Source organism: Channa argus, chromosome 8 (assembly GCF_033026475.1).
Source record: "Channa argus isolate prfri chromosome 8, Channa argus male v1.0, whole genome shotgun sequence".
Taxonomy (NCBI): domain Eukaryota; kingdom Metazoa; phylum Chordata; class Actinopteri; order Anabantiformes; family Channidae; genus Channa; species Channa argus.
In genome coordinates this window covers 3248840-3262088 of record NC_090204.1, presented here as the reverse complement: position 1 = coordinate 3262088, position 13249 = coordinate 3248840, and the positions used below count along the sequence as shown (strand labels likewise).

At 42.7% G+C, this 13249-nt stretch overlaps 1 protein-coding gene across 1 annotated transcript; it reads right to left on the bottom strand.

Moving 5' to 3' along the window:
• Window positions 1–4650: 4650 nt before the first annotated feature.
• On the bottom strand, window positions 4651–12378 carry amotl2a (angiomotin like 2a). The gene is made up of 11 exons (XM_067514166.1): window positions 12173–12378; window positions 10699–11507; window positions 10438–10588; window positions 9815–9959; window positions 9621–9713; window positions 7989–8284; window positions 7637–7827; window positions 7427–7528; window positions 7179–7339; window positions 6695–6850; window positions 4651–6451 (listed from the first exon to the last, which is right to left on the bottom strand). The coding sequence occupies exons 2-11, from the start codon at window positions 11421–11423 to the stop codon at window positions 6360–6362; spliced, it is 2112 nt and encodes a 703-aa protein (XP_067370267.1). The 5' UTR covers window positions 11424–11507; window positions 12173–12378; the 3' UTR covers window positions 4651–6359.
• Between the last annotated feature and the right edge of the window lie 871 nt (window positions 12379–13249).

Sequence of the window (13249 nt, the reverse complement as noted above, 5' to 3'; positions counted from 1 at the left end):
TCCAGCTCCAGTGACAGTGACGTGACCCTCGCTTTGCAGGTTGGAGCGGTCCGAGGAGAGTCTCCCGCTTTTCCCAACTGCAGCTTAGCTGGTTGCTCGGTGGCTCTGCTAGTTCCCTTCTTGTTGCCGCAATGTCTTTGATGAACCGCTAGAGGGCAGTGCAAACCAGAGAAGTGTCAAAGGCCAATGTCATCGTAGGAATTTGGTTTTGACCTGCAGGTCTGAGTGTGTGCGTGAAGGAAAATTGCAGAGCTGTACAGGATATATTAAGAGAGGGACAGAGAGAAATAAGATTTAAGCGCAGTTTTAAATGAGAAGACGATAGGTGGCTGAGTTCTATTTAGTTGCTTCGGTTTCAAGGCCCCCTGTTTTGTTCATGCTGGATCACCATCATCCATCTATTATCTCAACTGCTTATCCTGTTCAGGGTAGCAGGGAGCTGTAGCCTATCCCAGCTGTCACTGTGCAAGAGGCGTGGTAAACCCCGAACCGGTTGCCAACACAGACAGAGAACCAGACTTAAGCCAAGTGGACCCCACCTTCGGCCAGGAAGAATACATCAATCAATCAGTGTAGAAAACAGTGATATGGGCATGTGTGTGGTAGTTTTGTTGCAGCACATTGTTTTGCAAAAGACAGAGCTGAATATAACTGCAGCAAGTCATCAGGCCAGCAGTCTACCTTTGTCACTTTGCCCAGGAAAAAACTTATGACTGAGAAATGTGTTTATGAGAAGCACTAGAAAACCACATACACCATCTTCTGCTACAGATAGGGACAGTAAGAGCATAACATACTTTCTTCCCTTCCTCTAACCCTTTTTCATGAACTAAGCATTGTATATTGTGTTTTATTAAAGAAATGATAATAAGATTTTTATGGTCTTTGCTCATGACAGTATCAAGTAAAACATTTAGTTACACCTGGCCCATAAATAGTTGAACAAGACATTTGGGCATGTTGAGGCTTGGCCACTAAATTCCCCAGCTGTGCTCACCTACTCACACACATCCACCTGTTGGTATGTTGTTTTAATCGGGAACCTGTGAAAACCTCCTGACAATTATCCATTGTATATTTTTGCTGACAGGTAAGAAAATATTGTGTGTTGATGTGGGCTTTAGAGGTATTTATTTTCACTGAGAAGACTGAAGGTAAGAGGAAATATCAATAGTAAGAGGACATTTTTAAATTAGGGTATGACTTCCCCAGAATTAGGCGAGCTGAGGCTGAACTAGTGTGACATCCAGATATCAATACCTGCCTGCTGATGAGGGGTTTCACAGAAAAAAAGCCTGGTTTACGTTAAACTTATTTATCAGTCATTTGAAAAGGGAATTCTATAGCCTCTGTTCTAATGATCTCGACCATGACACATACTAATTTACAACATACTCATTCGTCTATGTTTTTAATGGCTCATTGACACTGTAGACAAAGAAACCGCCGTTTGAATGGTAACTTGCTAGCACCTGGCTGTACAGTGTCTGATCTTTGACACTGACTCAGGTGCTAATGTCTTCATTTTGCATGGAGTCATCAAGTTACTGTGTATTGCTTTAGACACCAAAGGCCGTGACTCATCTATGCATTCTCTTTCTCGCAATGAATCAGTCTTTCTGGATTGTACAGCTCAGTTGAAAATCACTAGTAGTCGTACACTGCAACCAAACAGCCACGGTAAACGTTAAACATGTTTTATGTGCACTGGCGTAGGTGTTTTTGTTTGCTAAATGTAGGGACAGTCAGGTTATAGTCTCAGATTTGAGTTGGGAATGGAGGTTAGAGGGTAGTCTCAGGTCAAGGCTATGGATTCTTGCAAATAAAGGACATAGAAGCCCAAGTCAAATCTCAAGACCATGTAAAGAGCAATTCTCAAATCACAAGTCTTCCTTAGGAAATTGCAAGTCTCTGAATTTTCATAATGAAACCTGCATTAAACAGATTTGCAGCTACTTAAGGCCATCACAACAAGATGTAAAACACATCACATCAGAAAGGTTAATGTGACAAATACATTAGCAAACACTTTTCCAATATAACACAACCATCTGGAGTTTCTTTTTTATCTCCAAAATTCATTGAAAATTTTTTCCAGCATTTTATCTATCAATGATCCACTTTCTCCACCAGCAAGTTACAAGCCAGCAACCGACAAATGCTGCTAGTCTGTGGTACCGTGTTACCGTGAAATTAGGGTACTGTGGGCTGTCTGTCCTGGCTAAAAATGATTCTGGTGACAGCAGAGTGACCATATAAAAAATGCAAAGTTTTGACTGGTAAAGGTTAAACAACGAGCTGAAAGACACAAAAATGTACATAGTGGACGAAAACAGCAAGTGTTAGTTCTCCGAGGATCCATCACTATGAGTTACACCCTTTATAACATAAAACATATGTTTTATATAGATGACACACAGTCATCTATATTTTAGTTTAAACAATAAAACTGTGAAGAAGCAGCTGAGGAGAAGTGATGCTAAGGAATGAGAGTTGGGTCGGATGTGGAGGCGGCAGAGGAACAGAACAGGTGTGGTGCCTGCGCTGCTGCTCTGCCACAGTCAGCACCTACAGCAACCACCTTCGTACCTCTGGCTTTGCAGCCAAATAACGCTGCAATTGATACGGACTTTAAAAAGTGCTGCAAGTGGCCTGCTACAGTATCTGAGACATTTGCTTCATCTCAGAAACAGCCCTAAAATTAGAGGACGGTGCCCTGATTTATGTGGAAAGTTAAGGGGGTGGGGGCACATTCCACGACTGCTGTAGGCAGGAAGTTTTGGAATCTCCATGGAAATTAAGGCAAAACACAGTTATTTTTCCTAGTATTTACACAGGCTTTTAGTCAAAATGTGCGAAAATGATTCCAAGAGGAGACATGATTTGTTAACAATTGTCCCAACTATAACTGCCAGACACATAAATTTACACACATTAGGATACACATAGTTGCATGAGTTTAAAAGTGCAATAACTTTAAAGGCATAATAAATTTAAGTGGAATGAACCCATGGATGTCAACCATAGAACAGACTGTGAAGAACACATTACTTCACATGACTCTACAGTTTACTGACCATGTTTAACAAGCAACATAATTTCATTATCTCAAGCTTACGTTACTGACATCTGTTCTTCTGCGACTATGACTGGTAGTTTTGTCTCGTGAGAACCATTCACATTTACTGGGAGTCAAAGGGGTGAAATAATTATGATACATGTCTTACTAATTTTTGGTCCAGATGTGTGGAATGCCTACGCGTACATAGGAGTACAGGAATTTTTCCCCATCCTTGCTGGCTTATAAGCAATTCATAACTCTTTAGCATTCCTATGTATGGATTGGGTAAATATTTTCAGACTTTGCACTGTCTGAAGTCATAATTTTTTACCCTGCAGACTCCCCTAACATCCCTCACAGTTAGGTGGGGGCTCTTGCCTTAAAGCAAGAAATAATACATGCGATACATGTGTGGCAGAGTAAAAAGGCACACATTTATTGCTTAAGCTGAGATGAGAAATTGGCACTCAGTTACAACATGTAAACGTTGCAGGAGGAAAATCTGTGGCATCTGTGGAATCCCATCCCCCCAATGCACATGAGGAGTAAGGAAAGGAAAATATTTACATTAAACGTGTATGGAAGAATATTTGAGCGTCAATGCAGAATGAACTGATAAAAGGACAGATTGGAAACATACTACACACAAAAATGTGCCTAAACATTCGCGAAATGGAATATAATATTCAACTTGCAGTGCTCACATTAATTGAGGTTACATATCTATTTGCAATGTAATTCAATTTTTCTGCACTGCAGAAAAACTGATTTTACAGTCTCGTATTTATATTGGCTAAATTTGTGCTTTACCACATTTCACGGAATAGTTCGTGTGACCTTGTGCAGGTTTGAAATTTTACATAATGCAACAAAACTTGCGGGAGTTTTGATGTGCAGATTTTCCGATGTAAAGTGAAGAAGATTCGAAAAAAGGACTGGGTAGCTTGGATTGTTGTGGACCTCCCAAGCTGACGATAGAGGAGTTGTCTCCATAATTAGGGACCATCCCCAAACACCTGTCTAACAGGTTAAATACTCTTGACTAGACAGGTGTGGAGTGGTTTGATGTCGTGTGTTCGACATCGAATAAATATGGACGCTGCATTGCAAGATGCAAACCTCTGGTGGGTTAGCCACAAAAGCAGTTTAACAAGAAGTACTTCAGAAAGCAAAATATATATTTATCAGACGATGGCAAGAGTAAAGTATGGAGTAGAAATTGTAATGCCCAAGATCCCTAACATCTCAGCTCATCTGTGAAGCACGGTGGTCTGGGGTGATACGGCTCGAGGATGTATTGGCTACTACAGGAGCTGAGCTTGGTTCTATTAGAGCTTTCTTCTGGTAAATGGAGTGTTTTTTTATTTGGCGCAATATTAATGAATACAGTTAAACAGAACTGAAACGGATCAACAAAGGGTTGCAAACATAGTGGAGGGCTCTGTATTTCATTAATTTTCCAGCTCTTACCTCTGTAATTGTTCTAACTTCTCAATAAGGGGCAGATATTACAACAGATTCTACCTAAATATTAGCAGTGAAGCAGTAATCTTGCTGTAATGGGTTCAACAAATCGAAACAAAGTCATGTTTCAGACATATATTAAAAATTTTATTTTCTTTCAATTATTGTGAAATGTTAAGGCATACATACACATGTTTCCTATACAAACGTTCACAGCAACACATTGACAATGGGTCAACTAGATGAAGCAAGGTCTCTTAAAAGAACCTTTTGTATTTATCATGGGTTATAACTTAAAAGTAGAGAACAGCTTTGGCACCAGGAAACCAAACATATACATGTACAGAAATGAAAAAACAAACAAACAAACAAAATATATTAATGTCTCTCACTTCAAATAGCCATTCATGTAAACACATTCCAAAAACAGTGAAGGGTAGACCAATGGTATTGACCAGCAAATACACTGTGCCATGAAATATGATGAAAAAGGGTTAAATGTGAGGTTTTGTGATTCTTATATAAAAAATAAAAACAAAATGAACAAGACTACTAACAGTTTAAAACTGGATGATAATATAGTAGCTTCAGAAATCTAATTATGTTGTGTTTTAGCAATGTTCCTCTCAAAAGAGTAGACCAAATCTGAATTATGGCACATTCCAGTTAAATACAAAACACATTCCTGGTTAAAAAAAAAAAAAAAGGAGGGTACATTCAGCAGTGTTCAGTGATTCCACACTATGCAGGCAGAAATAAATAAAAAGATGCCACGTTAAGGGTACAGTCACCTCAGAAATGTGAGACATGTGAGCAATGAAAAAAAACTCTGCTGAATATAACACAGTCATGAGGACTTCACAGAAAGTAGCAAATGTAGGACAGTTATAGTTGACCGCATCTATCCTCATGGTAGAACCAGCTACCAATGCATAGAAAAAATAACCAGCCCCAGAAAAAGGAATCATGTGGAGAATGCGTGCCATTTTAACAAGGGCGCGGGGTCAGACATTCAGCCTTTTTCTTTAACGGGAGCATTCCCTCAGCGAGGAATGTGAGAAGATTAGCTCCGGCGTGTCACCGCAGGGGAGCGAAATGCTGGCCAGCCGCCATCTGAGGCCCCGAACATTAACCCTAGACATGGAAAATTTGACCCCCATGAAACACTGTCCATCTTCACAGGCTTTTTAAAGAATTCGGCGGGCATTCGAAGGAAGTTTCAGAATCCTCTCCTGAGCTACGAGCAGCCCATAGTGTATTTTAAAGAGAGGAGCTAGTGTTAATTTAGGTTTGAGTACTTCTGTTAAACAGAATAATCGTCACACATGGCATTAAACCAGGAGTACAAGGATGCTTATACTGAAAAATAAATATTCCCATGGTAATGCACATGCTACTGGAAACTAAACATAGACAGTTTACACAGTTAATCCATAAAAGTCATTTGTGTATAATTTAAAAAGCGAGCAGCATTTACAATGTATAAATACAATACATAACAAAAACAAACAAACAAACACCCATGCACAATGAATTGGGGTGTTTCAATTAGCAACCCAGTTCTTATCATAATATCAGAATACTCTCCACGTACCAAGAACAATTCTGACTTGAGAGGCAAATGTAAGAGTTTGTGAACTGTGCAGATTCAGCTGAAGGAAAGCTCAGCTCTCCTTATCAAACCGTGGCACATTCAGGACTCTGCATCTTGATTTGGGCGTTTTTTTTTTTTTTTTTTTTAACTCATGCTCAGGATCGAGAAAGGCCCAGAATGCCTCGGCCAAAAGTCTCCGTTGGTCGTCGCTGTTGGTCATTTGAGACCTTAAGACTGCACTCAAATGAGGATTTCCACAGCGTCTGCATCTGACCTGTTGACGCTGATGTTGATGAAAGGCTTGAGCGGCGTCTTTGTGTCCTCCAAAGTGTCTACAGTGACGACAAATTTATGTAGATTAGAAAAACATTATGGGTAAGTTAAAGTCAATACAGCTGCAGTGTTGGCCAAACTGCAAACTGCTTAAAGCTTATTAGAATCTACAACACATCCTTGGTCTGAACTGATCTATGTTCCTGCTAAACGTTAATGATCAAAGCAGCTAAAATATCACAGAGCTGTAGTTTGTGTGGTGGTGACTGGGTGTCAGATACTTAACAAAATAATCAACCCACCAGTGGGAGCTGCTGAGACCAGCTCTGCTTGGAGCTCAGGCTCCTGAGGGGCCTCCTCACTTTGGGTGCTGGAGTCTCTGCTTGGGCCCCTTGGCACCCCTCGGAGTTGGGGTAGCAGTGCAGCAGCACCTGTCTGGTCATCTGAGAGGCTTTTTACTACAAGCAAAGACAAAGAAAGGAGGCTGCTCGATTACTCACTTACAGTACATCCACATTTACACGCTCTCAAACATCTGCCCTGCGGAGTGCTTCCCATGACTATTCTGGATCAGACTATTCTGGAGTGAGAGACGATCTGCATTCCAGTTTAAAAACATGTTGTCTATTTGAGGGACAGGAAAGGGCTGTCTCTTGCGCCCTACTTTTTTTTTTTAGGAAGTGTAGATTCTGTCTGGCGACACAGACCAGTCTGCCAGTTGTCACTTGGTAGCTTGTGTCATTAATGATTCAAAATTCCACAATAATCATGATGGCCAAAACTCACCTTTGGCATCCGCGCTGCTGGCGACTGTGTTGATGGAGGGGACGGACCTGGCCAGTCGAAGCCCCTGTTTCTCCAGCTTGCCCTGCTCCCATCTGGAGCGCTGCTGGAGGACTTTGATCATAGCGTCCTTCTCAAGGAGCTGTGCATGAAGTGCTCGGATCCTGAACACATGGAATACATCACGAGTTCACAAGCAGCAGGAATTAACTATTATTTAAATGGCGTTAAAGGCTTTGAAAGAGGTTTACCTGTTCTCCATCTCCTGGTGTCTATGACTCAAAAAAGGCAGGTCTTCATTAAAACTGCTGTTTGGCGAGTGTCGAGGTGAATGATTGATTATGGTTGTATCTCTGAGAGAAGAAAAAATAGGGACTGTTAAACCACTGTTTTTAATCTTCCCTACATTCGCCATTAACCAAAATTCCTTTCTTTTTACATTTGTGCAAGTTATGTCATACCTCTGTGCTGCAGCAGTGGCGGCTGCATCCATTGCAAACTGCCTCATGGTGCTCTCCTCCAGGTACTTCTGCTCCCACTTGGTAATGTCGGCCTCCAGGGCCAGAATATGCTCCTCTTTCTCCCTGAGCTGCTGCTGCATTGTGGAAGCTGTGAGTTCTGAAGCCGTGGAGTCAGCTGCCTGATTCTGAGACTGAAATAATAGACAGTGGTGAACATTAGGCTTCCAGAGGAAAAACATGTTAAATCTGCTTCCCTTTGTTACAGGGAGTCAGTTGGAAGATTGATACCATAGGCATGTTTCCCACAAAGTCGAACCTTAAAGTAGCACAATAATTAAAAAAAAAAAGTTACCTGTTGGGCCCTCATGAGCTTTAGTTCCTGTTCAAGTCTTGTGCGCAGCCGAAGCTCGAGCGCTTCCCGCTTCTCGCATGCCGCTTGCAGCTGAGCCAGAGCACTCTGCAGCCGCTCCACTTTCTCTACATAGGCTCTCTTCCTCTGCAGTTCTTCTTCCAACTGCCGGTTGTGGGCCTTCGCTGAGGCTAGGGCCTGCTCCATTCGCTCCCGTCTCCGCTGGCATTCTTCCCCAGAGATGCGCATGTGCTGAATCTGCCTCTCCAGACGTTCCCGTTCCCGCTGCTGCTCTTCATCTAAGACACAGGGAGGGGGAAGAAAAACTGGTCAGGGTCGGGGAGATTAACAGTGACATGATCCCAAGCGTTAGAGGTCCTAGGTCAAAGAATTGCTAAGGAGGGCTTTACTGTGTATCAAATCAATTCAGTGGCCACTGATGGGGTCAGCCATGTGTAAGCAGTCTCCAGGCAATGTACACTATGAACGGAATGTGACCCAGAGGTGACATTCGCATGCTGCGAATAAAAAGGTATGCAGTTCAAAAACAGATTGACAAAATAGTCAACTGAATCAGAAAGATATTCATCAAAAGCTAGCTTGAATTATAACGTAAAGACCAAAAGGGTAAAGCCAGTTTATCTCTCATGACACTTTTAAATGGGGTGATTACACAACTTGAGTGCATGCCTGTGGAGGGAATGCAGACTTCCTCTTATCCACTTACGCACACAGGCATAGCTTTGTACTGGGAAAAGCTCTGGAATGCTTCTAAGGACAAAGTGAAGTAAACAAGCAGCTCAAAATATAATACAAGTATACAAGTGTTCCTTGTAACCAAAAAGAAAACTATAAACTACACTTCCCACTATTGTATTTCACGTTTGGCTCTGCTCCTGCTATACCAAAAATGTTGTTTTCCAACAATATTGCAGACCCGAGGCAATCACATGGCTTTTTAAAATACCTAGAAAAGGGCAAATGCCATTTCAGGACGGTAACGTATAACAGAATGGTGTGGCTGATATATGATATGTCAATGATGCATTGCAAAAAAATATTTTGGGGTTTTACTCTACAGCACATCCCTGCACATAACAGATAAGGAGGTAAGAAAAAAAAATCACAACTGGACAATCACGATTAAACCCTGGGGTTAAGAAATGCCCAAACAAGGCAAACAAGCTACCCAAGGGTCTTGTTGAGCCGTGTGTTGCCTATGTGCTGGAGTCCCAGACTTATTAGTTCCCCTTGAGGGGGGGGGGGGGGGGGGGGGGGAATCAACAGTGATGCAAAACTGACCAGGGGAAGGAGAGAGGGAGGAAGGCATTCCTAATACCAGAAGAGCCTGAAATACCTAAAAAAATTCTGGAATCCAGGCCACATCTAATGCAGCTATGAAAAATGACTGGTGTCTAAGAGTAATTCTTAACAAAAGAGATGGAACCATGTGTGTTCCAACTTGCAGAGTGACAGTTTCATGGCAAGCCACATAAGCCAAGGAGGAAACTAATTCCCGCTCATGTACTATTGGGCTTCACAAGGGAGTGTGATTTGTCAGATAACATAAAAAATTTGCTCAGAACCCTTCACATAAGAAGAGGATTTATTAAATAGAAGCAAACAAAAACTCACTTTGCTCCAAGAGCTTAACAAAGATGTGCTGCTTCTGATCTGTGCACTCATCTTCCTTGGCTGCTCGCCGTTTGAGAGCTGTGTCAAGTTGTTCTGTGCAGACAAACAAACAAGCAAAACATGACATTAAACACACAGAGTTCGATGTAAAAGCAGACAGTGCAACGCCCAAACTGTTCAGGATCAACACCTACCTCTCAGGTCTCTATTGAAGTCGTGCATTCTCTTTATCTCTGCCTCCAGTTTATTCCGCATGGTTTTCTCCATATCTCCCCGTTTGGTGGAGTCTTTCATCAGGGTCTCATGCACTTCAGATATCCTTTGAATTTCCAGCTCAAACTGGCAGGAAAATGTGAGAGGATCATCAGTCTCTGGGAAAGGCATCACTATTCATTCATTGTCTGGATTGGGGTTTACGTTGTAGTTATGGTAATAACGGTGAGGCCAATTAGTCATCTGGAGAGATTCCACCGCCTTTTGTACTGCCTACAGGCAAATAGCTTTTTAAGGGTGAGAACTAACATTCCTGGGTGAACACTTATAGGTCCCAGGTGTCAAAGCCTTTATCTTCAGAGATGGCATGTGTAGTTGGACGTACCACAAACTCTCAACGGGTAGAGCACATGTTAAAAAAACCCAAACAGAAAAAGGAAACAAACACCAGGAAATAAAAATGATAAATACTTTTGGAAGTTTGGTTTAAGTGCACTATTCCTAACTGCCAGAGAGAGCTTATCACCCCGACATGTTCAGACAGGAAAACTACTGTTGTACAGTCTTCACACCCTCCATTCACTGCACCACCTTCTTCTCTCACCTTCTGCAGTCTGGTGGCCTTCTCTGTGTAGACCTCCAGTTCCTTCCTGAGCCGCTCATTCTCCCGCATCAACAGGCCGGTTTGAGGAGAGTTATTGCCGGAGGCTGTGGCGATGCTGTTGTGAGCCACCTGGGACTGGGTGGACACATACCTGCAGAGGAGACACGTAACCATGAATGCTCTGTCTGGAGCTCTTTTTTTTCTGATACACAAACTAATACACTAAATAATTCTACTGTGACTTCTATCTGATGAGAGTACCTGTGATGCTGGGAGTAGAAGGGGGGAGGAGGGTCTCTGTAGTACTGTCCTTGCTCCTGTGAGTGGCTGAGCATATATCCAGGAAGTCTGGCACAGAAAGGATAGTCCGGTGGTGGTCCACGCTGGTCTACACACGGCTGAGCCCCTTGCATGTCAGGTACCACAGTTTTTATAGCATTATTATTATTATACAGCTGTGGATAGCTGTGTGAGGAGCTCATAGCTTGACTGTGTCTATGTGCATTCCTCTCCAAAGAAAGCTGCATGAGCCTCTCGCTTAAAGAGCGAGCATGCTCCCTCTTCAGGTCCCACTGTCCCTCACTGCAATTCCCCATTATGTCCAATGCGGGGCCTTCCTGCTCTGTCTGCCCCTTCTGAGAGATCAGGTACTGGGAGTGGGCTTTTGCCTCCTCGTAAGTGGGCAGCTCCTCTCCATGGAACTGGTACAGATGGTTCAAGGGGCTCTCAGAGTGCAAGCAGTCCCCCTGGTGCTCCTGGCCTTGAGGCTCCTGCCTTGTTGACATGTGGATGTACTGGGTGTCCTCCTGAGTCAGGCTCTCAAGAGAGGACCGGGGACTACCTGTGCCCCCTCCGCTGCTGCCTCCACGCAGGGCCTGCTGCTGGATAGCAAGAAGTGTGCGAGTGTCTGTCAGGTTCCCGTAGCGAAGCTGTTCCTGAATCAGACGGTGCAGGACCGTTCCAGAGGAGTCCTCAGCAGTTCTCATTTCAGTCAATAGGAAATAAAAAAAAAAAAAAAAACCCAACAAACAGCCTGGAGGTGGCGGGTCAGCACTTTACAAATCACAAATCTGAGGAGAGAACAACAGGACTGATCAGATGGCATTTTCTCTATGTTCCCTCATCCTCATTCATTGCATTTCGGAACCACAGCCAGAAGCCAGCAGTGACTTTCTTCTCATTTACAAATCACAAGCTTATTTTATTATTACACAGTTATTTTAGCTGCAAGTGAATAAGCTGCTCCTGGCAACAAGCGGACACTGATGTCGGTGTGGATCCAGTTTATTGCTCACAAAGTGTAAAGCGTTTTTCTCCAGAAGTGCAACACTCAACATTCCCATTCCACAGCAATAAATAACCTCAACTGACTTTTCAATTGCACATGAATCACAGTGATATATTGCTCAACACATGTTGCGAATGTTTCTGAAAGCTCCCCGTGGATTTCCTCTATCAAATCCTCAACAAATTATCTGTGGAAATTATAATCCAGCCCAGTGAAGATGAAACCTTTTCGTTAAATTAGTCAAATAAATAGCCACAGTAAAATGATCGATCATCTTTTCAATTGAAAAATTAAAAACTCATATAGTTTATTAAAGTTAATTTAACAGTCAACACTGCGCCAACCAAAACCAATTTACATAAAAAATCCGCGCCGACGGTGCATCAGGAATCCAAACACAATCCGGACACGGCGAGAGATAAAGTGTGAACAAAATGTAAAACTCACCAAAATATGCTGTCGTGATCCGGGGGGGGGGTGATTACTCGCTATTTTTCGCTCAATTCAACAATGTCCCCAAGTTTCCGGAGCGTCTTTACCGCATGAAAATGTTTGCGCGCCGACGGGCAGCAGCAGACTGAGCAGACTGAGGCTGCGAGCTGCACTAATAAATAACTGAGAGCCGATTGTTCGCTGCGGCTGGAATGACTGGAATGTAAAGGCTCCAAGTCCCTGTGGGATCAAAAGCAGAGCACAGGGGAGGGGGGAAGAGGAGGAGGAGGAGGAGGAGGAAGCGGAGAGGGGGAGGGGAGTGTAGGGGAGGAGTGAGGGGGTGAGAAAAAAATTGGACAGAGCGCAGCAGCAACGTCTCAGCTGGCTGCTTGTGTCATGTAAAAGAGCTTGTTAGGGTTTTGTTGTGTGGTTTCAGGAATTTTAAGTCTTTTACAGAAGCTAAAGTTAAAGGAGAAATCTTTACAGCATGGTCACAATGTTACTGTGAGCTTACTTTTGATCTGAAGACCATCTCAACCATAAAGTCTCAGCAATATCAGTAGCACAAAAAACGATACAAAAAGTCATACTGTTATTATCATACACGGTCTCAAACTCTTTCCAATGATTGTGTATTATTTGATTTGATAGTCTATCTAAGTTGTAAAATGCTTGACTCAAATTCCTAAAAGTCAAAGGCAATGGAGTCAGAGTCTTCAAAATGGATTCAAAACTCAAAGACCTACGATTCACAATGATATGAAACCAAGGACATTTCAAAAAGATGTGTGACTTTGTATTGCAAAGAGGGATTTTAAAAATGATCCCTTTCTATCTACCACACTATGAAAAAAGTGAGATATGGATTAATCATTGTTTCGTGAACTGCCTTTTGTTTGCATGTGCCTGGTAAATATTTAAGCTGTGGCCCGTGCCAGTTAATTGCAGAGTGTGTGTCTGTGTATGCGTCCACGGAGGGAGAGGGGCGGGTGTGAGGCACACTGCCTGCCAGCTGTCCGTGGACTGAAATCCCCTTCCCCTCCTTTAATAAGAGCTGTGAGAGATGCATTGTTCTCCCCAAAAAGCAGACAT